This window comes from Bos indicus x Bos taurus, chromosome X (genome assembly GCF_003369695.1).
Source record: "Bos indicus x Bos taurus breed Angus x Brahman F1 hybrid chromosome X, Bos_hybrid_MaternalHap_v2.0, whole genome shotgun sequence".
NCBI lineage: Eukaryota > Metazoa > Chordata > Mammalia > Artiodactyla > Bovidae > Bos > Bos indicus x Bos taurus.
In genome coordinates this window covers 31,822,194-31,848,006 of record NC_040105.1, presented here as the reverse complement: position 1 = coordinate 31,848,006, position 25,813 = coordinate 31,822,194, and the positions used below count along the sequence as shown (strand labels likewise).

Here is a 25,813-nt window from a genome sequence, read left to right as displayed (position 1 = left end):
AGAGGTCTTACAGGAGGTCTTCTGTCTTCCCATTTCTTTAACTAGAAAAAGTACACTGTGTAAACATGTCTTCAGGCATCTCATCCTAGAGTACTCGTGCTCCATACGCAATGCTCCTGTTAGACAGCTAAACCATAGCTGCCTCCTTCGGTTTCCACTTGACCTACAAAAATGCTTTTGCCACACCAAGCATTGGGAAGTACAAGATGCCTCCTCTCTTTACTATGTCACCATTTCAGATCAGTTTTTAACACCTCAGTAGTCACAGGAAGCAAACAAAAAGCATTCAGCTACTTAAGCACAGCACAAGTTGGTAGGTAGAAGCCATCCCATCTGCTTTGTGCTCCCAGGCTCTATAAATGGTGGGCTTGGAGCTACCCTCATTTGTTTGGGGCAGAGGGGTGAAGTACCAGTGTTTTTGTCTCCCTGAGGAGTAAACAGGAGCCATCACACTCTCCTCCTGGGCCATGGATTCAATGTGACTCTGATTCTTTCCTAAATTTTCAGACAACTTTAGAATACATGAGATTGGTGGAGTAATGAAGGAAATGTCAATTTTTGACCTCTTTTGTGAACCCTTTTGAGGTAAATCTTATTCCCATCTCTTAGAATGAGATAAACTTAGCACTTACTGTTTTCAATTGAAGGCAGTAGCCAAAAATGTGAAATAACAGAGGCCACTGTGTTCATGATGTAACAGCACAGCTTCAGAAGAACTCAAGTTAAATCAGAGTCAGGACATGAGGAAACAGCTAATCAAAATTGCTCTCAAACACAACAATGTAAAATTGAATATTTTGTTTCTAATTAAGTACAGTTGATTTACAATGGTGTGTTAGTTTCTAGTGGACAGCAAAGTGACACGCACACACACGTACATATTCTTCTACATTCTGGTTTGTTAAAGGATATTGAGTATAGTTCCAGGATGTTGAATATAGTTACAGTAGGACCATGTTGTTTATATATTTTATATATAGTAGTTCGCGTCTGCTAATCCCAAACTCCTAGTTTGTCCCTCCCTCTTTCTCTTTTCATAACCATAAGTTTTCTATGTCTGTGAGTCTGTTTCTGTTTTATAAATAGATTCATTTGTGTCATATTTTAGATTCCACGTGTAAGTGATATCTTAATATTTGTCTTTCTGACTTACTTGGGTCATCCCTAGGTCCATCCCTGTTGCTCCAAATATGACAGACTGAGTATGACTACTTGGCATTTGAACACATTACAACCTCTTCATAGATGACAAGGAAGCAGTTGCATTAATTACCAGGCCTATTGAAGTTGAAACTCCAGAAGCTAGAACTTGATCAGGACAGTCTGTGCAGTGTGGTGCAGCTGCTAAATAATGTAGATTAGTGCCCTCTTGGGTCTCCACATTAATTCCCGAAGAGCCAGGAGTTTAGGATTTGATTTTAGCACATCTCTTTAGTTAATCCCTATTGTTTTACACTGGCCAAGGTAGCACCATTCAAGGTGGCAATTAATGCTCTCCCTCAAGCCGAAACTTCAAGGATTGCTTTCCTTTATTTGCATCAGAATTTGGGACATAGATGTTTGTTTTGGGTTTAGTTCCTCTGCTACAAACATCATTCAGAGAAATGAGGTTTAGCTTTAACATTGGCTAAAATGTTTCACTACTTAGGGAAAACAAAATGCTGAAAATCAAATGTTTGGCACATCCAGCTCTCATTGATAAGTTTGCTGCTAAGTCGCTTCAGTCGTGTCCGACTCTGTGCGACCCCATAAATGGCAACCCACCAGGCTCCCCCATCCCTGGGATTCTCCAGGCAAGAACGCTGGAGTGGGTTGCCATTTCCTTCTCCAATGCATAAAGTGAAAAGTGAAAGTGAAGTTGCTCAGTCGTGTCTGACTCTTTGCGACCCCATGGACTGCAGCCTACCAGGCTCCTCTTATGGGATTTTCCAGGCAAGAGTACTGGAGTAGGGTGTCATTGCCTTCTCCAATTGATAAGTATAAGAGTAAAAAAATAAGTAAAATGAATAAGTTTATCATTTACTGCATGATGATCATAAACCATGCTATATTTTTTTGGTAAAATCAGCCATCTGACATCTATTCTTCTTTCTTTATTTACTAGAAATATATCTATTAATTTGTCTGAACTAAGAGTCTGATGTTTTCTTTGCGAATTGAACCAGAACAGGCGAGAACCTATAATTCTTTTGGAGATCCCTACTCCAAACTTCTGAGAAGCCAGATATCTTTCAGCATCCTAGCCCACTTGAAAGGGTCAAGTTTTCAATGTTAAGCCTGAATCTGTTGAGTAGTTTAAAAAGAATAACTGAGAGCTCTCTGATGCCTGGCAGATAGTAGGCAACCAAGGAATATTTAGTACATCATTGGAAAGAAACAAAAGTTCATGAAAGATGCCAAGAATTCAAAGTACATCTTTTCCACACTCATGCTGCCTGTTCATAAGATCCCTTTTACTCTGGTACCCAGCACAAGGTTTTCCTCATGAAAACCTCCTTCAAGAGTGGGTTTCCCACAATCATATACAGGCATCAAAATCCTATTTCCCCACTTTTCTTTCAAAAAAAGCAAAATACTGACAGTTTCTCCCATTCCCATTCGTAGATCCCACAGATATTGGGAAAAAGTTATTTTTATGACCTTAAATTATCTAGTGCGCTATTGTGAATTACCATTCTCAGGACTATGTATTTTAGTGATTTTTGTTTATATATATATATATATATACATATATACACACACACACACATATACATATATATGTATATAAAAATTTGTGAAGTATGTCACCCAGAAGGGATTTGCAGTCAAAGTAGGATGGGGAATTTTGGACAAAAGCACTTTTCTGACATTCTTTAACTCAAGAATGTAGATTTGATTTTCTTCGTTGCATTGTTGTATTGTTGCATTCTACTAGATTTTTTTCTAGTTTGGTTCCAGTCTCCTCCTAGTGAGAGAGTATATGTATAGTTTCATTCTTCAAAATATTCCGTGCTTGATATTTGCTGCTGGCTAGAAAGCTTAACCGGAGAAGTCAATGGCACCTCACTCCAGTACTCTTGCCTGGAAAATCCCATGGATGGAGGAGCCTGGTAGGCTGCAGTCCATGGGGTCGCTAGGAGTCGGACACGACTCAGTGACTTCACTTTCACTTTTCACTTTCATGCATTGGAGAAGGAAATGGCAACCCACTCCAATGTTCTTGCCTAGAGAATCCCAGGGACGGGGGAGCCTGGTGGGCTGCCATCTATGGGGTCACACAGAGTCGGACATGACTGAAGCGACTTAGCAGCAGCAGAAAGCTTAACTATAAGATAAATAGATTTTTATGATCATTTCCTCAGGTCTCATTTTAATGGGAAAAACACCCATACTCCTAATTCATTTGCAACCCTGAGTTTATCTATCATCTTAAATGAAATAAAATTTATTATATTTTACAATGAGCTTAACCATTATCAGATCAGATCAGTCGCTCAGTCATGTCCAACTCTTTGCGACCCCATGAATCGCAGCATGCCAGGCCTCCCTGTCCATCACCAACTCCCGGAGTTCACTCAGACTCACATCCATTGAGTCAGTGATGCCATTCAGCCATCTCATCCTCTGTCGTCCCCTTCTCCTCCTGCCCCCAATCCCTCCCATCATCAGAGTCTTTTCCAGTGAGTCAACTCTTCGCATGAGGTGGCCAAAGTACTGGAGTTTCAGCTTTAGCATCATTCCTTCCAAAGAAATCCCAGGGCTGATCTCCTTCAGAATGGACTGGTTGGATCTCCTTGCAGTCCAAGGGACTCTCAAGAGTCTTCTCCAATACCACAGTTCAAAACCATTATAGTATAACCATTATAGTACCTCCTTTAGTGAATGATGACTTGTATAAAGTCACTGGGATAACTTGTCTAAATTTTCTCTGTTTTAAAGCCTGTGTCTGAGACAGTAAAGAATCTACCTGCAATGTGGGAGATCTAGGTTCGATCCCTGGGTTGGGAAGATCCCCTGGAGGAGGGCATGGCAACCCACTCCAGTATTCTTGCCTGAAGAATCCTATGAGCAGAGGAGCCTGGCAGGCTACAGTCCATGGGGCCGCAAAGAGTTGGACACAACTGAGCACAGCACATTCATATTTTAAATGTATGTGCTTTGGTGCAAATTCTCAGTTTTTATTTCTCATGAAAAATATATTCTTCAGAATGAAAAATGCATTCTTCCACAGTTTCTTAGGCATGCTACACTCTGATTGAAGTGAATATTGGGGCACAAGGGTTAATCTGTTATTTTGAAAAGGAATGTGAGGGACGATCAATTCACTGTGGAGACAACTTTGCATTGCCAACAGAAACCATTAACCTCTTAATTTTATATTGCATAGCACTTTGGGGGAAATAAGAATATTTTATTTTCATGTATGTTGGTTTTATTTAGTTTTCTTTGAATTTTCTCTGAAAACCAAATTAAACATGTTTTCACTATGTCTTTTCTTGGTAACCATTACTAGGATTCAATTTTTGACTTTTCTGTTTTTGTTGTTGATTGCCAGTCTTTTAATGGTTTTCTAACACCCCTCATATTTGCTGTTTTTGCCTAGCTATACGATTCTGCTTATGGCTGAGTGGAGTAGCAAAAGGCATGAAATACCATTTTAAAACAGCAGTTGAGCAGTATTCTGGAACAAAAACAAAAATATGATTATGGGTTAGGGCGTCCTCCCAGTTCCATTCATTGAAACAGCACAGGTTGAGTGTGCCGAGAATCCTTGAAAATTCCCAGGCCTGGCCTCCTATAAGGGTTGGCCTAACAAGATATTTAGAAATAGAAGACTGCCTGTGCCATGACTAGTTCAAAGAATTCTGCAGGCTTGGATTGACATCAGGTCTTTTCACTCCCTGAGATAATCAAAGGATCTCTGTGAATCACTCTCTCTTATTGACTGCCAGGCCAGGCAAAGAGACAAACCACCTGAGATCAACTCTGCCATCATCTTGTAGGCCATTTCATTTCTTTCAACCAGTAGAATTTCATGAATAGAAAAAGTTAGATTTCTAAAAATAATTTTGAGGCTAGATATGTGATTTAACATTATGCTATATTGTATCCTATTCCGTTATATTAGTATTCTACAGATGTGCACAGGAAAGTAAGCTGTTTTTTCCCTTAGCCAGATAAAGGACTGGATTTACACAATGCCAGAGTCGGCAATTGCAACTTGCTCTGGTTGGAAAGTTTCTCCAGCCACCTGTCACAATAGAGAAGTTTTATCATTAGAGATTCATTTCTCAGGAGTAGCTCTCAGAAGGCTACAGACATTCTCATCTGTAATACAGAGAGCTCTGATTATAGCCATGAGCACAGTTATCTGAATGATTATGTGAGGCAACTTTAGTTGAAATTTTGCCTGAAGAAAAAATAACTGTATTTGAGTCAGAATACAGGAAAAGGTCTTGGTCACTGACTTTGGTCAAGTATTTTTTAATAGAAATAGATTAAAGTTGCCCCAAATAATGCTCTATCCTATTCTGACACATTTAATAATAATAAAAGTAACAAAGATCTGTTCTCCAAAAGATATATCTCCAAGTGTTGGTGAACTTTTTTTTTTTTTTCAATTTCTTCTGTGAATCCAATGTTTTGGTCTTAGATTACTTGAACTTTTCTCTGTTTTCTCCACAAATACCATTCATCCCATCATAAAACTATTGGCCTTTTTTTCTCAGAACAAATATTGAGCGATGGACAAGACAACCATAATCTCTAACCTCATTAGAGCTTATAGTCTACAGTAGAGGCAGTTAATGGGAAATTCCAATGTGATGTTATACATGCTAAGACAGAAATAAAAGGGCAAGAGAGAACATAGGGTTTTAGGGTCAGCTACCTGGAGAGAGAGATGTCCACATTTCCAAGGTAGGACTCAAAGGACGAATACAATTTACTCAGGAAAAGGAAGTTGGTCATGGGATTGTTCTAGGAAAATGCAATAGCATGTTTAAAACCAAGTATAAAGAGGAATAGAGTGTATGCTTGGAAATAAAACATAACATATCTCTATAGCTTCTGCAAGTAGTAGAAGATACCACGGGGACTATGAAAAAACTTTTGAGCCGTATTAAAAACTACCACTTATATCCTAAGGAAAATAAGGAATCACTGGATGATTGAAGGAGATAATTATTACGTTGCTTTACAAATAAGATACTGTATCTGCTTCGTAGATGAGTAGTATCATGGCAGGATACCAGCCAAGAGTCCTGTAACCATGTTTGAGGCAAGAAATGCATGCTGATGACCTCAAGTAGGGTAATGGTGTTGAAATGAGGGAGAAAAGGATGGAATCAAGAAATACTAGAAGGTAGAAGAAGGGATTGGTGACTGATGGGCTCATTAATTGCAAAATGGTGAAGGATATAATAGAAGAAGAGGAAATATCCAAAATAATGGCTAATAAAGGCCATGACTATAAAACACTGAGACAGGAAAAAAGAATACACAGAAAGAGGAAAAGCAAGTTGGGGAGGTCCGAGAGTGGATCCATATTTAGTGCTGTTGTTGTTTTGATGGCTGTGGGATACCCAGGTGGAAATGTCAAGTAGGAGAATGCATATGCAAGTGTAGAGAACAAGCGGGGAATCTGCACTGGAGATACAGAGTTAAGAATTGTGAGCTTATGAGGTGTAATTGTATTTGAGGGTATGGGTAGAATGTTAAGAAAGAAAAGCCTCAGACAGAATCCTGAAGATTTATGGTGTAGGTAGAAATACCCAGAAGACCTTCCTTGCTCCTTTAGCATCACACATCTTTCAGCTCCTTTTCCTTTGGTCCAGATGCCTTTAGCTTTGTTCTTACTTGAGTAATGCTATATTCCAAGTTGGCTTCATTAAAGGACATTGATATCTGTAGTATCTTTCAAAGAGCCAACGTTTATATTCTTTATGTCATATCTAATATTCTGTATGTAATATAAAAAAGCAGGATTATTTTTAAAACTTTGATCATGGTCATTGGGAAGGATGGTTCTTTTGTATCAGATAATCATGCCTTCATATTGTATAATAAGGAAAAATTCTTGATTATGATGCATAATTTAAGGAATTCTCAGTAAGTTACCTGTCCCATTTCTTTTATAACTACTCTTTTAAAGGTGAACAGATCCTTGAAGGGAGACTCTGCAATCTGTTCCACATGCTATTTATACTTAAAAAGTGTTAAATTATCCTAATCATACTTATAGTAACAATCAAGATTAATTGCAGCTATATTAGGGTTACTTATTATTTGTTCTACTTTAGCAGTAACACAAATCCAATTGCACAAGCAATTTCCCTAATCCAAATTGTGAAAGGAAGAGGAGGGAAAAAATACCATGCATAGTTGGTTGAAATAGTATTCAAAATAAATCCATAACCAAATGTTTCTCTAAAATTCCCTTTTTGAAAAGGAGCTGATTCTGAACAGATTGTATATGTGTCTCACTGGTGGAAGTGGATTATCTATCTTGAATTGGATTGTGATGACGATGACCCTATTCTAAGTAAACCAAATCTCTTGAACTATATAATGAGATCAGGAGGAGCATTCGGCCTGAGAACGACAGATTGCAACGACGGAGATGACTTCACTAATGTTTTTCCAAGCCTCTTTCCTTGATGTACATAATACTGTGATTTTTGTCCTGCAGAGATTCCTGATGTAGTTTTGCATGCTCTTTTTTTCTTATTCTTATTTTCATTTTTTTTTTAAGTAGAGCTGAATGAGTGGCAGGAAGCTGCGAAATCTATCTTACAAAAAGGTGATGAGAGAGAATCTAGAATCTTCTTTTGGTTTGCAGCTGGAATGCAGAAAAACTATCACCAGTAAACATTGGACTGATTCTTTTTTTTTTTTTTTCCTTTCTTTCTTTAGGCTGTGAGGAGGCAAAAGTTGCTTGAACAGAGTATCCAGTCTGCCCAGGAGATTGAAAAATCCTTACAGTTAATTCAGGAATCCCTCTCATCAATTGACAAGCAGTTGGCAGCTTATATCGCTGACAAAGTGGACGCTGCTCAGATGCCTCAGGAAGCCCAGGCAAGTAGAACCTGGGATGAGCTTCTTTGGTTTTTATTATCTGACTAAGACAGTGGTGAATTTTAACTTAAAATTTATTCATCTAGTTGCACAGAGTGTTATTTGATCGATGGATTTGACTGTTTGGAGATAAGGGGGGAAAGAGCTCTAGATTAGTACTCTAAGATTTATTTTCGAATGTATGCAATGGAGGAACTTGAAATAGACACTTAAAAGACTGGGGCAGTATCACACTGAAGTCTGCTATTTATTACTATTTTTGATCTATACTTTAGCTGGAGGGAAACCATAGGAATGTAAATTATAAAGAAAATATTTTTGGTGGTGCTATTAAAAATGCAGCCACAAATATTTTCTTATCAACTCGCCTTTCTTATCCTGGAATCAGAATTCATATAACCTATATTCTACATTTAATGTATTATAAGTAGTTAATAACAAGGAATTAGAGATATAAATTTACATTTTATTACTAATACTAATATTCTCTATACTCATACTCACATATGATATATTCATACTCACATATGATATATTCAGCACTATTTAATCTGAATTATGAAATGTATTAAACTAATTTTTCTAGAATCAGAGTTAAAATAGTAATGAAAATAAATCCAAGTCAAATTTATACTGAGTAAATTTAGGGTATATTCATATTAATTTTCAACTTGGACGGTAATGCTGTATTTCTATTTTTAAATAACATTTGCTTGTTTGTAAAATATCATAAGTATTACTTATATAAATGTCTTTAGAGTTTTCTGATAGTAAGGTTACATAGCTAATTTTCATATCATATATATATTTTAGGAACCCAATACACAGGGATAACTCAGACTGATACATTATAATGTGAGGAGCATTAGAAGGTTATCTGTCCATCCACAAGGCCGTCTCCCCACTAATTGGTGGAGATACATGAATGTTTCCACTTAAAAATAAATTTGGATTTATGAAATACTAGATTTATAAATTACGGTTATGATGCCATTACAGTGCATTAAATCACAGTTAAATGTTCAAAGCATCATTGAACATAATAGCATGGGTTACTTTACCATATTGTATAAGTTTTGACAGAGAAAAGTCTTTGAGTGCATGGGATAGAGTATAAGTAATTTGGATGGGCTGAAAAAGTCTAGAGTGGTGGGATTCCTCATTGACTATTTTTTTTTTTTTGAATTTTGGTTTTTTATTTGTTTTTAATTGAAGGATAATTGCTTTACAGTATTGCATTGGTTTCTACCAAACGGCAACATGAATCAGCCATAGGCGTACCCATGTCTCCTCCCACATGAATTTTAAATAAAGGACTTAATTAAACAGGAGGTTTGCAGACCTTCTGGGTTCTCCTGCCTTGTTATAGATACACCCATTTATTTGGGAAGGAACACACAGACTTAGTAATATTTTGCTTAAAGACTATAGATGTAGCTGTAGTCTATTGAGATCTACTCTCCACTGGAAGAAATAATGTTTCTATGCTGCTATTAGAAAGGGCAAGCCCCATGTAAGGAATCTCCCCATGAGTCTCCCTCTCTGCTCATTAAGTATTTGTTAGGCTTCCCTAGTGGCTCAGCCAGTAAAGAATCTGCCTTCAATGCATGATACCCAGGTTCGATCCCTGGGTCAGGGAGATCCCCTGAAGAAGGGAATGGCAACCCATTCCAGTATTCTTGCTTGGTGAGCTATGGTCCATGGGGTCACAAAAGGTTGGACATGACCACATGACTTTCACTTTCACTTCACTTTTATGCGAGTTATCCCATGTTGGGTCCTAATGATTACTGTTTATTTTTCTAAGGGTTCACAAACCATTTTATAATCTGTCCTAGAAATTTTCAGGGGATAAAGATCAACTTTATAATTATAATATCTTCTTTAAAATTAAGTATATTTGCCATGAGTCCCTTTACCATTTACTCTTACTTCTCAAACTGTATGAAATATAAAAATTTAGGTTTCTTTCTGGAGAAGCATGCCTAATGCGGATGGTTATTAATCAGCCCTGGAGTTTCTCTAGATTAAAATATACAAAGGCAGCCCTATTGTGTTAGAAAGATGCCATTCAGAAGAAGTCCTCAGGGCTTCCTTGGGACTGTGCTCTCTGACTTTGCTTTGGTTCCAAGGTACCTTAGATATGGCCCTCTGCTGCTGCTGCTGTGAAGTCGCTTCAGTCGTGTCCGACTCTGTGCGACCCCAGAGATGGCAGCCCACCAGGCTCCTCTGTCCATGGATTTTCCAGGCAAGAGTACTGGAGTGGGGTGCCATTGCCCTCTCCAATATGGCCCCCAGTGTCCTCTAATGACTTCCAGACATTGAACTTGAACTAGCTACTCTCATTGCTTGACAATAACAAAAATTGCTGGCAGTTGCTTGGTGGCCTAATGGCTAGGAAAGTGAAGTTGGGGACGTTTTTGATGATAAAATCCTCATGATAGTTTTCCAAGAGGGCCATATGTAACCTCCCTGGTATATACACTTCTTCAAACTTACCTAGTTTCGTCAAGTTCTCCAGCATTGTCTATTTTGAAGACTCTTTCAATTTGAGCCACATACAAACATTTTTAGGCAAGCTTTAGAAAAATGCATGATAGGAATGGGAAATTTTTACTGAATACATGATTATAAACTAAAGGCAGAGTAGAACTGCTTATTTTGTCTAATTTAGTGACATGAATTTGGAAGAATGTTTGATTAAAGATGTCTCATACCTTTTTGAATGTAATTAAGGAAAAATTTGAATGGTATAAATATTAAAATCAGTTATACTATAAAATAAATGGAATTCCTTTTTCAAGCTGGTAGAATGAAACTATAAGTAACAAATTTGAGATTGGCAAAAGTTCTTAGTGTCTGAGGTAAAAATTGGGAACTTTCAGAAAAAAAATATTGTTTACTTGAAAAGGTTGTTGACCCTGAAAGTTTGTTTATTTACTTATGAATACATGATTCCATAAACATGAATATAACATGCTAGTTTAATAACATAAAGATTTTTGTTTTACTTTCTCAAAAACTATGATAAAAGATTATTAATAACAGTTCAAAATATTGTTGATAACAGCACACAGATTAGGAAATTTCAAATCTACTTGAAAAAAGAGATTTTGGAATACTAACAAATTCAAATCTATTTTCCCTACATTTCTGTTTGCACCTGCATTTTCAAGATGATCTTAACTTTGAATTCCCTAAATGGTAATATATTATAAAATGCATGATACCCAAAAGCTATGCAAACACTCTTTTCCAAAATTCTTTTTGTTTATTTATTTATTTTTGCCACACCATGCCACATGTGGGATCTTAGTTCCCTGACTAGGGATCAAACCCGTGCCTCCTGTACTGGAAGTGTGGAATCTTAACCCCTGGACTGCCAGGAAAGTCCCTCCAAGCTTTTATTTTAAGATGACATCAAAGTGAATTGTTTTCTAGGACAGAGTTAGCAACTACTCAGATTTACTTCAGGGATTGCCTTTCCTGAAGCTCAATATGAATCTCCCCTGGAAGAAACAACTAGAGAATAAAGGGATTGTCTCTGAAGTGAGAACTTAAGCACAGTGTGTCAGATGAAGAACTTCCTAAGAATACCACCGAAATGACATTTTTTCTAAGCTTATATAATGAGGCTGCATTTAAGGCTTTGTATAAATGAAAATTCACACCCAATGTGTTTCTATAAATTGGCATAAAATTTCATTGCTAATTAAAAGATTAATGGGGTTAGCTTTCCCTTTTCAGAAACTGAGTACTCTAATACATCACTGAAAAGCAGGACAAGACGAATGGCATTGCCATATTTGGTCATCTTATATCTGCTCAGTTTTCCTGTCACATATTGGCCACATGGATTTGTGGATGTTTGACTCCACCGTGTGGCACGCTGGTAGTTTTACTACTAAATTTCAATCTGTAAAAAGAGTCTTCTTTTTTCGGCCCTTTAAGAGTGTTTGAGATTCTTAGGTATTAAAAATAAAATCAGGATTAAAGGAATGGGCGCAATGTGTATAGTATTTTGATAGATATACTCTTATTTTATATAAAAGTAAATGTAGATCAAGTCACTTTCTTGAGCATAAAGGAGCTTCCCACTGCCTCTGCATATTCATTGACCAGTTATCTGTCATGATGAGCAAACTGGGCCTTCTGATTCTAAACCAGATTAAAAATATTTTACCTTTTTATTTAGTGCCATGAGCCTCAGGAGTAAAGTTTAACCTTTTAGAAAGTAAAACCACATCCTGCTAGGGCAAACATTGACTGGAGTGTTTTATTTCAAAAAAATAATTCTTAAGAAAACCACATTCTTAAATCAAATGACTGCAGCATCAAAATGCCAGCCTGTATAAAGAGAGGCTTTTATTCAAGTATAAAATTAAGATGACATCTTATTAATTCAAATACTATAAGGCAAATGGGGAAAGCTCTTCTTGATACAGAAATTGATTATCTGAATACATAAATCAAAAATTTGAAGATATATTTAAAAAATAGTATGATTAAAATATAAAAACCCCATGAGTGTTTCTTTAAAACAACTATACAGAATATAATCATCAAAATGGATTACTGCAGAGAAGCACATGGCATGAATAGAGTTGTTTACTCCTTAATTTTACTGAAGAAATTGGTAAAACAGAGATTTAGTTTTATCACCTAAGGTCTGGAAGCAGAAATCCAAGTCCGTAGCTTTGCATGGCAGGCCAATCAAGTCAGAATCTCTAGGTGGACTCAGTCATCAGAATTTTCGGAAACCACCCCCCCACCCCAAGTTATCCTAACAGGTATCTAAGGTTGAGAACTTTGGAAATGGCTGACCAGTCCCAGTCTTTCCCGCCCCCCACATCACGTTTCTCAACACTGTTTCTCAACATTCTCACCTATGGCTGAGTCAAGATTTCACTGGGAGGAAGATGGGGTGGAAATCAGACATTGGTGACTTCTATCTTGCTTGTTTTTTTAATCTTATGGGAAATAAGTGAAGGCAGACAATATAGCTGAGAACTCCTGCATGAATGAATTAATTTAGACAAATAGAATTTTCCTTATGGATATTTTAAGAGGAAGAGGAACTTAGCTTAGTCATCTTTTTTTTTTTTTTCTAATTCCACATATGTTAATGTGCCAGTTAGCTTCTCTAAATCATTGTAGGAGCTGTGATAACTGTGTCTAAATAGTCAATTAAATGCTGTGTACTTATTAAGATTATACAGGTTCTTTAATCTGTATTTTTCCCTTTTATAGTAATCTCATAGTTTGAATCTCCAATATGTAAGAACAATCTAACATGAGTACCTGTTGAAATGCTCCACATCATTATGTGTTGAAGATACATGTTTTATAGAGGAGAATGTGACCCCTTTATTTAGATTACCACAAGAAGCGTTGGGGTTGTTAGCAGTGACTGTGATTGCTAAATTGTTCAGTTTTTTTATCCTGCAGACTCCTGATTCCATCTTCTGCAGCCTCATATCTCACATAGTAGATTTATGTTCATGAGTGAAGTCGCTCAGTCATGTCCGACTCTTTATGACCCCATGGACTGTAGCCTACCAGGCTCCTCCCTCCATGGGATTCTCCAGGCAAGAGTACTAGAGTGGGTTGCCATTTCCTTCTCTAGGGGACCTTCCCGACCCAGGGATCGAACCAGGGTCTCCCTCATTCCAGGCAGATGCTTTAACCTCTGAGCCACCAGAGAAGTGCAGGGAAAAAATAAATGACTACCAAAGGAGAGGACCTTATAGTCAGCATAGAAAAGTGCTCCGATATTTTGCTCATGAAGCTAGGACTTTTGGGTAGTCCAGATATGTACAGAACAGATATCTTCCTTCCATCTCTTTTTCCATCCCAGTTAAAATATGGTTAAAACTTAGTATCAATAAACAGAAAAGAGGGAATCTTCTTTTCACTAAAGAAAGCTGTTAATTATAGATGATTGAATTAGCTGCACATCAAAATAAACCATAATTGAGGTCTTCCTGTATTTATTGAAGCTAAATCTTCTCACTCACTTAAAATATATTTGGCTCTGTTTAAATGAAAACATTCCAAAATTCTCAAAGTTATTGCTTAAAAAATAAAGACCTAAATGCAAATTTTGGTCTATCAGATTAAGCTTATGATTTCATTATGGAATAAAAAAGACTTTTATAGTGTATATAGGCACATTTGATTGCCAGATGACTCAAAACAGTCTAACTTTACAGCCTACTTCACCGATTTATGAACTAGACAGCATAAACCCATATAGGGAAATTCATCCAGGAATAATGGAATAATGAAATGATTTAATCACAGAACAATAAAATGGGCCGTGATTACAGATATTTGGGCTCTGATATTAAACTCCACATAACCGTAACACACATTTTCCTTTCTTTTTACCCAGCAATATAGATATAATGATAAACAATGCAGTGAATTTTAAATCTGTTCTGACACTGAAATGCTGCCTATGTGTATTACTATATAGAACTGATTACTCCCCAGTATAAAATGGCTATTATTGTTATTTTGACATGTTTAATATTGTGGGAAATAATCACAAGCAAGAGTTGCAGAAGATGTGAAAATTTACATTTTTTCCATGTCCCACATTTTAAAACTACAAACTATCCAAAATCCTTTAGTATATTATATTTCTTTAATTTTGTGAGTATGTGTTGTATATGGCCATTTCACCATCTTGAGGATGCCGTATCAAAATTACTGTTTGTTTAAAAATTACTCATCTAACTATTAAATCTCCCCATTTGTAGTCTTAACATGACATCTAATATTTTTATTTCTGAAATATTTTCTTTGGAGTCATTTTCTTTATCTGATGTGAAAAAAGCTTGAACAATTATCTGACATAAAGTTTCCTTTATTCCAGTAAATAGTTACAGCTTAATTTTGCTCGCCATTTTCTGTCATTAATTTGATATATGAGAATGGTCTGATGAGGTAAATCATGATAAAAAGCCCTGTTCTCTGCTCAGTTAGTTGTAAAATGCTATATTGGATATGTCATTAATGTTTGATTTTTAGTTTTATAATTTGCCCTTTACCATCTTTAATGGAAAAATGGCTATTTTCATTTCCATTGTTGTTTCTTGCTTTCAATATATAGTGCTAATTGTGAACATAATTTCTGTATTATCAAATGTCTTATTTTTGTAATGCTATGATTATTTAATTTGCTTTATATTATTTCACTTTTTTATGAAAAACATCTAGTGATCCTGAGAAGTATTAAGTTGAGAGTTCCTTTTAGAGAATACATGGGGGTTCCAAATCAGCATCATGCATTGGCTACTTCCTTTCATTTTATTTCTTTTGGAAATTACTGATTTAATATGAGGCTAAGATGAGAGTTTCACATAATCAGTTATTTTCTTCAAACACTTACCATCCATACCCTGGTAGATGTGTATTTTAAGTAAACATGGAACTGAGATAGTACAGTCTTTAGACCTTTAGCAGATCTTAGAAATCTGGTAGCTAACTTTGGAAATCGTTATCCTCTGGATGAAATTGTCATTTCCCGATATTTCCTTCTATATTACAAAAGGGTTTTTTTTAATGTTATTTTTTTCATTGTCTGATTATAATATCAGGAAAAAATGATCCATCTTTTTAAAAAGTAATTTGTAAATGGGAGATTGTCCACTTTGCATAGAAGTTTCCATAACAGTTATTTAAACAAATCACTTGTCTATTTCACAATAAGCCTGCCCTAAAGTGGTAAAGCATTTTTAAATTATACAGTTTCAGAATAATAATCAAATGATGGTAAATAAAGAAGGTGGCAAAAGATATCCCAAGTACAAACTAAAAATTAAATATCAGTTGAAGGTAAGAATTGTGGAATTAATTTTAAAGGTGCTAGCTAAATATAAGTATGGTTCATGACTACAACCTTCCCAAAGTAGATCAATTAGAGATATATATCCATTTTTATCTTATAATTTTAATAATGAAATAAATTGTCATCTCTAAATAAACACACTAACTGCATGAGAGTATATTTAGTACATGAGTATATGTTTACACTCACTAAGTACGTGAGTAGGATTTCTCAAATTTACTTGCGTGATATATTTTGCCAAAAAATCAGAAGAATATTTTGAACAAAGAATTATATTCCTCTTGGCTATTAACACATATTAATATATAAAATATTCTGAAAAGTTCTGTAGTATTATTATCCTTAGTTTATAAAATATATTTAATCACTGTGCTCCTATCATGCATAATACTTAATTGATGAAGAAATTTTGATCTCTAATCCTATTGGAATAACACTACAGATATGAGAATTTTTCTAGGAATTCTGCCTATAAATTATCATAAAATCTCAGTTTTATATGACAGTCAGCCATCATTTTTTTTCCAGTTTTAATGGTTTTAGTAATGGTGACCTTTCTAAGAGTACAGAAATTCATCCACTCAATAGTCTATGTTGATATAAATATGAACATTTCACAGTCCATGTAATTCTTTGCATTGAAACTTAAAAATTTGTGGATTTTTTTTTCACAAGTTACATGGTCCTTTACATCCCCATTTGACAGATAAAAGTTAAGTTTTTGATAAGTTGTTTATAAGTCATTTTTGTCCTCATTGTTTTTAAATCATAAAAACATTATGGATTGTTTGAAAAAATTTGAAGTTTATCATCAGAAGGCCTATGTTTCTGTGATCACTAAAACTATTTTGGCTTTTTTTTGGTAATGCCATGCTACTGGAGGCAGCTTTGAGGGGGCAGTCTTTAAGGGGGAAAAAAAACTTTATAAAAGAAAATCAAATTTTGTTAGAGAATAATTTTATTATTTTTGGCAAGTGACGATCCCAATTGTGGATGTGACTGGTGATATAATCAAGGTCTGATGCTGTAAAGAGCAATATTGTATAGGAACCTGGAATGTTAGGTCCATGAATCAAGGCAAATTGGAAGTGGTCAAACAGGAGATGGCAAGAGTGAATATCGACATTCTAGGAATCAGCGAACTAAAATGGGCTGGAATGGGTGAATTTAACTCAGATGACCATTATATCTACTACTGTGAGCAGGAATCCCTTAGAAGAAATGGAGTAGCCATCATAGTCAACAAAACAGTCTGAAATGCCATACTCGGATGCAGTCGCCAAAGTGACAGGATGATCTCTGTTTGTTTCCAAGGTAAACCATTCAATATCACACGGTAATCCAAGCCTATGCCCCAACCAGTAATGCTGAAGAAGCTGAAGTTGAACGGTTCTATGAAGACATACAAGACCTTCTAGAACTAACACCTAAAAAAGATGTCCTTTTCATTATAGGGGACTGGAATGCAAAAGTAGGAAGTCAAGAAACACCTAGAATAACAGGAAAATTTGGCCTTGGAGTACAGAAAGAATCAGGGCAAAGGCTAATAGAGTTTTGCCAAGAGCATGCACTGGTCATAGCAAACACCCTCTTCCAACAACACAAGAGAAGACTTTACACATGGACATTGGCAGATGGCCAACACTGAAATGAGATTGCTTATGTTCTTTGCAGCCAAAGATGGAGAGCTCTATACAGTCAGCAAAAACAAGACTGGGAGCTGACTGTGGCTCAGATCATGAACTCCTTGTTGCCAAATTCAGACTTAAATTGAAGAAAGTGGGGGAAACCACTAGACCATTCAGGTATGACCTACATCAAATCCCTTATGATTATACAGTGGAAGTGAGAAATAGATTTAAGGGACTAGATATGATAGAGTGCCTGATGAATTATGGATGGAGGTTCTTGACATTGTACAGGAGACAGGAATCAAGACCATCCCCATGGAAAAGAAATGCAAAAAAGTAAAATGGCTGTCTGAGGAGGCCTTACAAATAGCTGTGAAAAGAATAGAAGTAAAAAGCAAAGGAGAAAAGGAAAGATATAACATCTGAATGCAGAGTTCCAAAGAACAGCAAGGAGAGATAAGAAAGCCTTCCTCAGCGATCAATGCAAAGACATAGAGGAAAACAACAGAATGGAAAAGATTAGAGATCTCTTCAAGAAAATTAGAGATACCAAGGGAACATTTCATGCAAAGATGAGCTCAATATAGGACAGAAATGGTATGGACCTAACAGAAGCAGAAGATATTAGGAAGACGTGGCAAGACTACACAGAACTGTACAAAAAAGATCTTCACGACCCAGATAATCATGATGGTGTGATCATTCACCTAGAGCCAGACATCCTGGAATGGGAAGCCAAGTGGGCCTTAGAAAGCATCACTACGAACAAAGCTAGTAGAGGTGATGGAATTCCAGTGGAGCTATTTCAAATCCTGAAAGATGATGCTGTGAAAGTGCTGCACTCAATATGCCAGCAAATTTGGAAAACTCAGCAGTGGCCACAGGACTAGAAAAGGTCAGTTTTCATTCCAATCCCAAAGAAAGGCAATCACAAAGAATGCTCAAACTACCACACAATTGCACTCATCTCACACTCTAGTAAAATAATGCTCAAAATTCTCCAAGCCAGGCTTCAGCACTATGTGAACCATGAACTTCCTGATGTTCAAGCTGGTTTTAGAAAAGGCAGAGGAACCAGAGATCAAATAGCCAACATCTGCTGGATCATCAAAAAGTCAAGAGAGTTCCAGGAAAACATCTATTTCTGCTTTATTGACTATGCCAAAGCTTTTGACTGTGTGGATCACAATCAACTGTGGAAAATTCTGAAAGAGATGGGAATACCAGACCACCTGACCTACCTCTTGAGAAACCTGTATACAGGTCAGGAAACAACAGTTAGAACTGGACATGGAACAACAGACTGGTTCCAAATAGGAAAAGGAGTACGTCAAGCCTATATATTGTCACCCTGCTTATTTAACTTGTATGCGGAGTACATCATGAGAAACGCTGGGCTGGAAGAAGCACAAGCTGGAATCAAGGTTGCCAGGAGAAATATCAATAACCTCAGATATGCAGATGATATCACTCTTATGGCAGAAAGTGTAGAACTAAAGAGCCTGTTGATGAAAATGAAAGAGGAGAGTGAAAAAGTTGGCTTAAAGCTCAACATTCAGAAAACTAAGATCATGGCATCTGGTCCCATTACTTCATGGGAAATAGATGGGGAAACAATTGAAACAGTGGGTGACTTTATGTTTTGGGGCTCCAAAATCACTACAGAAGGTGATTGCAGCCATGAAATTAAAAGACGCTTACTCCTTGGAAGGAAAGTTATGACCAACCTAGACAGCATATTAAAAAGCAAAAAAACATTACTTTGTCAACAAAGGTCCGTCTAGTCAAGGGTATGGTTTTTCCAGTAGTCATGTATGGATGTGAGAGTTGGACCATAAAGAAAGCTGAGCGGTGAAGAATTGATGCTTTTGAACTGTGGTGTTGGAGAAGACTCTTGAGAGTCCCTTGTACTGCAAGGTGATCCAACCAGTCCATCCTAAAGGAGATCAGTCCTGGGTGTTCATTGGAAGGACTAATGCTGAAGCAGAAACTCCAATACTTTGGCCACTGATGCAAAGAATTGACTCATTTGAAAAGACCCTGATGCTAGGAAAGATTGAGGGCAGGAAGAGAAGGGAACAACAGAGGATGAGATGGTTGGATATCATCACTGACTCAACGTACATGAGTTTGGGTAAACTCCAGTTGTTGGTGATGGATAGGAAGGCCTGGTGTGCTGAGGTTCATGAGGTTGCAAAGAGTCGGACACGACTTAGCAACTGACTGAACTGAACTGACCATCCCTGAAACTTAAGGTTCAATAACTTTACATTAATTCCTCCTGTAAGTAGTAATTTTCACTCTACCCACATCCAGTTCTTCTGTGAAACTAAGTATATGCACCCTGCACCTTCCAAACTCAGTCTTTGCTAGCGTGGTTCCCACAACCTGGAATGGGATCCTGTTTTCTTATTATCTTATCTACCCCTCTAAATTGGAGCAGGAAATGACAGTCTCCTCCAGTATTCTTGCCAGGGAAGTCCCATGGACAGAGGAGCATGGCGGGCCATAATTCATGGGGTCGCAAAGAGTCAGACCCAACTTAGTGACAGAGCATGCATGCACCCCTCTAAGAAACTTATCAGCCATATGGAACTTAAATATGCCAATTTCTTGAAATTTTTATCAGATTCTATAGTAGAAATGTATATGTGTCTTGTCCTTTATGTCATAATTTGAGATTTTGCTATTATATTGCACATATTTCTACTTTGTAATTCACTCATATGTTTACATTCTGTTTCCCCAGAAATTCTTTACAAATAGGGTCAATTGTTTTGTTCTCACTCTGTGGAATAAGATAGTAGATGAAGAATTTCCTTCTTGAATTGATAAGCTAAACTATATAGATAAGATTAAATGTTTTTTCTGATAAATGTCTATTTGAAGAATATTTTTATTTTTAAATCATAATTTAAGAGGCAGTACAGTTGTTTAAAGGGCAGTTGAATTTGCTACTTTACCTTGGATAAGTCAACATTTTTACCCTCATATGTAATTGTAGTTGAGGATGTAAATACTTACCTTCATTTGATTAGGTAATCAAATGAATGTTTGTGAACTGTTCAGACATAAGGTCACACACATGTCTACTTTGGCAATGATGATAATGATGGTTTTTCCTTCAGGACTCTTCTCTCACCCCTCTAGTATAAAAGGCTGATGGAATTATGTGTATATTTCTTTATTTCCTTTGCAATATACACCTTATGTGCCAAATGGATTAATGAATTAAAAACATGTGGACAGATCCTGTTAGAGTTATAGAATTTGAACCCTCTGCTCTCTCTAAATATCTTTTTAATTTTCACCTCATCATTATCCTTTCGTGATTTCCATACTGACTATTTACTTTCTTTTTGATTTCTCACCAACCCTCTCATCCTCAGAAGATATCAAGGGGCTCGTGTTCATAAATAAATGATATATAATGGCACTGGAAAGTCATGAACAGATTTTTGTGCAGACAACTTGAGCAGGGATTTACTTATACAACTGCCTCTAATCTTATTACCAAAACCAATAGAGTTATCTACTGCGGACGTAAGAATTTTCCCATGTACTCTGCCTACTGATTATGGCTGTGCTTCATTGCTGGCTTGTCATTATGACCGTACGTTTAGAGATGAGAAAAGTTTATGCTCACCTTGATTTCCATGAGGCATTACTGTGTTCTTATGACCAACTCCTCTCCCTCGAAAGAGGCTCAAAAGTGCGTTGTTTTGACCAGGTGGCAAATCAGAACCCTGAGATTTAAACCCAGCTTTATCTATGCTGATTCCCAGAGAGCATCAAGTAGGAAGCATTGCACTTTGCACTTCTCCACATCCAGAATCATCTTTAGGTGTTACCTTTGGCTTCTGAAAAAGTGGCACTCCTCTACCTGTCAATATTTTCCATTGATTATAGATTTTTGCCCTTCACTCCATTTTCTCTCATTTCCTCCAGGGTTTTTTGTAATACATTAAGTTCATGCATTTTTTTTTTAAAAGCTTCATCCAGTGGCTCCTTTTGCATGGCCTTAACACATGTTCAATTCTACTGTCCTACATTTCATGTGGAGAGAAGTCTTCAAAACTGATTTCAAATGTTTTTATAAGGGCTTTTCCTTGTCCTTAATCAGATTCCAGCCCTTGAAAATTTGATTTCTACTTTCACCATCCACTGACTCTGTCCCAGCTACAGTGCTCATTGACCAGCTAATATGCCCTTATTATTAATAGCGCTTATTCTTATTTGATCTATTTCAAAATTGACATTGTCCACCTCTCACTCATTCTTAAATCTCTCACATACTTGATTTCAGTGGCAACCTCTCTCTTTCCTGGTTGTCCCTTTTGTCCTTCTGTTAGACTGTTGCTTATCTTTCTTCAGTGTTTCCCTTTTTCTCCCATCCCTTAAATTTCTGTCTTCTCCATGGTAGTCTCCTGGCCCTCCCTTTCTACTTCCCTCTAATGGTTGAGTGCACTAAAATAAAGGCTGTTTGTATAGGAGTATGCTGCTGCTTTGAAAAGAAAGATACACACACATATGTAGCTCTATATGGTGAATAACAAAACACAAATTCATATCAAAGGATTACAGAGTTTATGGAAGCATTCTCTCATTATGAATTGCTTTATTAATTAGAGTAAGTAGTAGCAGTAAAACTATTCTCTGTGATTCTGATCACTTTTAAAATTTAAACTTTAACTTCAGATTAAAAATACTACAATTTTTTTCTTTTACTATATGAGGTTATTTAATACCTCATTCCCACCTGTATTTCTAGTTATATTTCGGGATAAGCATGAACTCTCTATGCATTATTTCAGTTCTGCTAACTCTTCATGTGGTTTAGTGCCCTGTCCACACCTCATCTTCCCTCATTAATTTGTTTTTAAAGCTCTCATCTCCTTGCATATCCAGTATACTCTTTAGGACAGTTAAGTACAAGTAGCAACATCGAATTAACTAAAGCAAAAACAAAAATGAGGGAGGGGAGATGGTCATAAGGACATAGCAATGCCTCATGGAAATCAAGAGTGAGCATAAAGTTTTTACTCAGGAAAGGATTAGAGCCTGTGTTTTGGTCACTTGTAACAGCAAATCATCAGTTTCTCTAATGGTTTGTGAATTGAGAAGGGTCAGCTGGATGGTTTCTCTTGGAATCTCTCATGTGATTGTTTTTATTTATGGGCGGGTACCATGGTGACTTGTAAGCTCAAATGGACTGAACATCCAATATGGCTCCCTCATGTCTAGAAGATGATGCTCCCTGTGAGGTGAAAGCTCTCCTGGGACTCTATGGAAACACTTCTCCACAGCCTCTCTGTGTGGCTTAGGCTTTTCAGAGCATGTCAGATGGGTTCCAAGAGGGAACCCACAGGTTCCTAAGAGTTGAGTGTTCCAAAAGTGGAGAAGTGAAAGTTGCTAGCCCAGTTAAGAGCTTTTCCCATAAATGGCAAATCATTACTTTTGCCTTGTTATACCAGTCAAGGCTATCATAGGGCTAACCTAGATTTAAAGAGGTGAAGAAATAAACTCTGCCTCTTAATGGGGGAATGGTAAGAGGAGCATATGGTATTGGCACTCTTGTTGCAGCCATCTTTGGCAGTTGCTGTCTACTTCAGCCTATGTTTGAAAGCCATCAATATATTTGTTAATGTGTCTCTTTTTTTCTCTCTCTGGTCATGGGCCTTTGCTCTTCCTAAACTAACAGTGCAAACTAGGGACTTCATAAGCCCAGTCTCATACATAAGAAAGTTCCATGCACCCACAGAGCTTGACCAGACTTTCTTCTGTCAGTTCTGAGAGAGAACCTGATGGACCTAACTGGACATAAGCATTCCTCATGCTATAATTACATGTCTTGGGGGTAGCCAGTTATGTGACAGAGACATGGTTGTTAGTGACCCACCATTCTGAAGGGGTGAGCATTTTCCACCTAAGAAGTCAAGACCATAAACACCCTAAAGCATCTGATGCCCCCAGTGATGCACTAATATGGACCCCTAATCCCAAATTCTTTGGTTCCTGGAGAATATGTGCATGCTGCTATTTCTTATGCAATGTCATACTTCAACCACTGAAGATATTATATATAGTAAAAATATATAGAGATTTGCTTGAGTCTTTGCTCTACTTTAAACCAGAATTCTAATCACATAAGTAAGTGGTACTTACTTTACCTTTATAATTGTTAGGATCAATATGCTAAGGATTAATATCAAGGTGTATCTGTACATTTATAACCTTGTATTCTGAAAAACTCTACCACTTAACCCATTTTCTTGGAATAATTCGTATTACTCATTTCAGGGCTGTAGTTCTCTTTGGTAACTGCTAAGCAAACTGGTGTTATTTTCCAGTAATATGTACTGCAATTGACTCCAATTGGTGTGAATTAGGTTATGCTAATATGCATTATACGAATTGTTGTGCGTGAAAATTTTATGGGTCCTGTGGTATAAGCTAATCATTTTCTTCTCTTATTTATGATAATCTGCCTATGACTTACATTTAAATTAGTATAATTTGACCAGTAGCTAATTTTTGCTGGATCTGATAGAAAGAAGTGAATGATTTTGTCATTTTTGTCTCTGCACACTGCAGGATATGACCCACTCCTGTAACTGGCTCAGAAGTGTATAAGTCAAATACAGGCATTCTTTTAAATACAACTTGATCATACATGTCTTTTCTCATTTTAGAAAATCATAGAAATTCTTTTGGTTATTTAAAGTCTAAAAATCAATCTCTGTAGGAAGCTATTAAGTATGTATCAGAAAGCAAGGCAGTAGAGGCATTTAACTTCCCTTTCCTAGATGTTTGAAATTTAACTGAAATATAGCCTAGAATTTCTTAGTAAAGATCACTATTAAGGAATATTGTTCACATGCAACTTTCCCATTATGACTTATTGCTGCAACAGTTAGCTTTTTTTTTTTTTTTTTTTTTTAATTAATAAAAGCTATCATCTTGTTTTTGGTCAAAGTTTAATGTAAATTCAAAGGTAAAAGAATGTAACTTTCACATATTAGATATAAGTATATGCTCCCTAGGTGTGTCTGTTAGTAACTGTGCTTGTGGTGATCACAGAAGTGGGCGGCTCAGATCACCTTCAGTGAAGCTCACAGCCCCCAACTCCAGCCCTTTCCGAATCCAACCCAGTTTTTGAGCTGAGACCACATTCTTTCTAGAAGAGCCCCAACCAGTGACTGAGCATGAGATGAATGTAGGACTTGGCTGTCTCTGTTCAATGTGGGGCTTTTCCAGGGCTCCTCACTGGGTTAACATAAACCTTGTCAAATCTGCATCACAGTCTGAGGCTCTCTACCTGGGAGAGCGTCCCCTGCCCCTTCAGTAATCTGCTCTGAAGCCTACCTCAGTCCCTGGAAGATCCATCTGACACATGTGATATTGACACCTGCTTATGGAAATAATTCAGAAATTACAAGAAACTACGACAAGATGATAGATTCTTAAATTGTGAAAATGTGTGTCGTATGCAAAACAACCATATTTTTTTTTTAAAAAAGACATGGGACCGTGATAGTATTCTTTCATCCTGGAACTAATATTTCAGAGATTTGTATACAAGTCCATATTTCCCTTAGTCAGGACTTTTGTGGCCAGTTAGACAATAACCACGTCTCTTCCAAGCCCTCCTTCTGTTTTTTTCTATCAAGTCCATGACCGTTTAACTTTTTCTTTTTAAACTTTGCTTTTCTTTTGTTGTTGTTGAAGTATAATTGATTTACAGTGTTTCAGGAGTACAGAAAAATGTTCAGTAAAGCATGCTTTTCTTCAAAATAAATAGATACTTCCTACTAAAAATTATATCTGAAATAGCTGTTCGTGAACATTGATTCAAAAGGATAATTAATTTTTATTAATAATCCCAATAGGAGATAACTAAGTCATTTCGTTTTTCATAGTTTTGGGTAAGTATAAAAAAAATCTGCTTATTGTCATGTTGTAATGGGCTGGCTACATTGTAATAATGTTTTGAGAGAGTTTCTGAATTTCATTTTTTTGGAAAGTGACTTGTTCTTTGCAATAATTTGCAGAGCATGCTGACTTATAATGCTGTCCTCCCAACAGAAAATCCAATCTGATTTGACAAGTCATGAGATCAGTTTAGAAGAAATGAAGAAACATTACCAAGGAAAGGAAACTGCTCAACGGGTACTATCCCAAATTGAAGTGGCACAGGTACATATTATTCCATTAACTAAGGACCTCGTTTTAGTTGGATATTAAAATATTTTTTACATTAGATAACTTG

General features: G+C 36.6%; 1 protein-coding gene across 9 annotated transcripts in view; it reads left to right on the top strand.

The window, feature by feature from the left end:
• Positions 1–25,813, top strand: part of DMD (dystrophin) — a 2,656,945-nt gene that overhangs the window by 1,259,984 nt on the left and 1,371,148 nt on the right. For all 9 annotated transcript variants that reach the window (XM_027533579.1, XM_027533577.1, XM_027533571.1 and 6 more), the window contains 2 exons: positions 7,897–8,058; positions 25,630–25,740. In XM_027533579.1, coding sequence (XP_027389380.1) covers positions 7,897–8,058; positions 25,630–25,740 — 273 coding nt within the window. The remainder of the gene's footprint in view (positions 1–7,896; positions 8,059–25,629; positions 25,741–25,813) is intronic.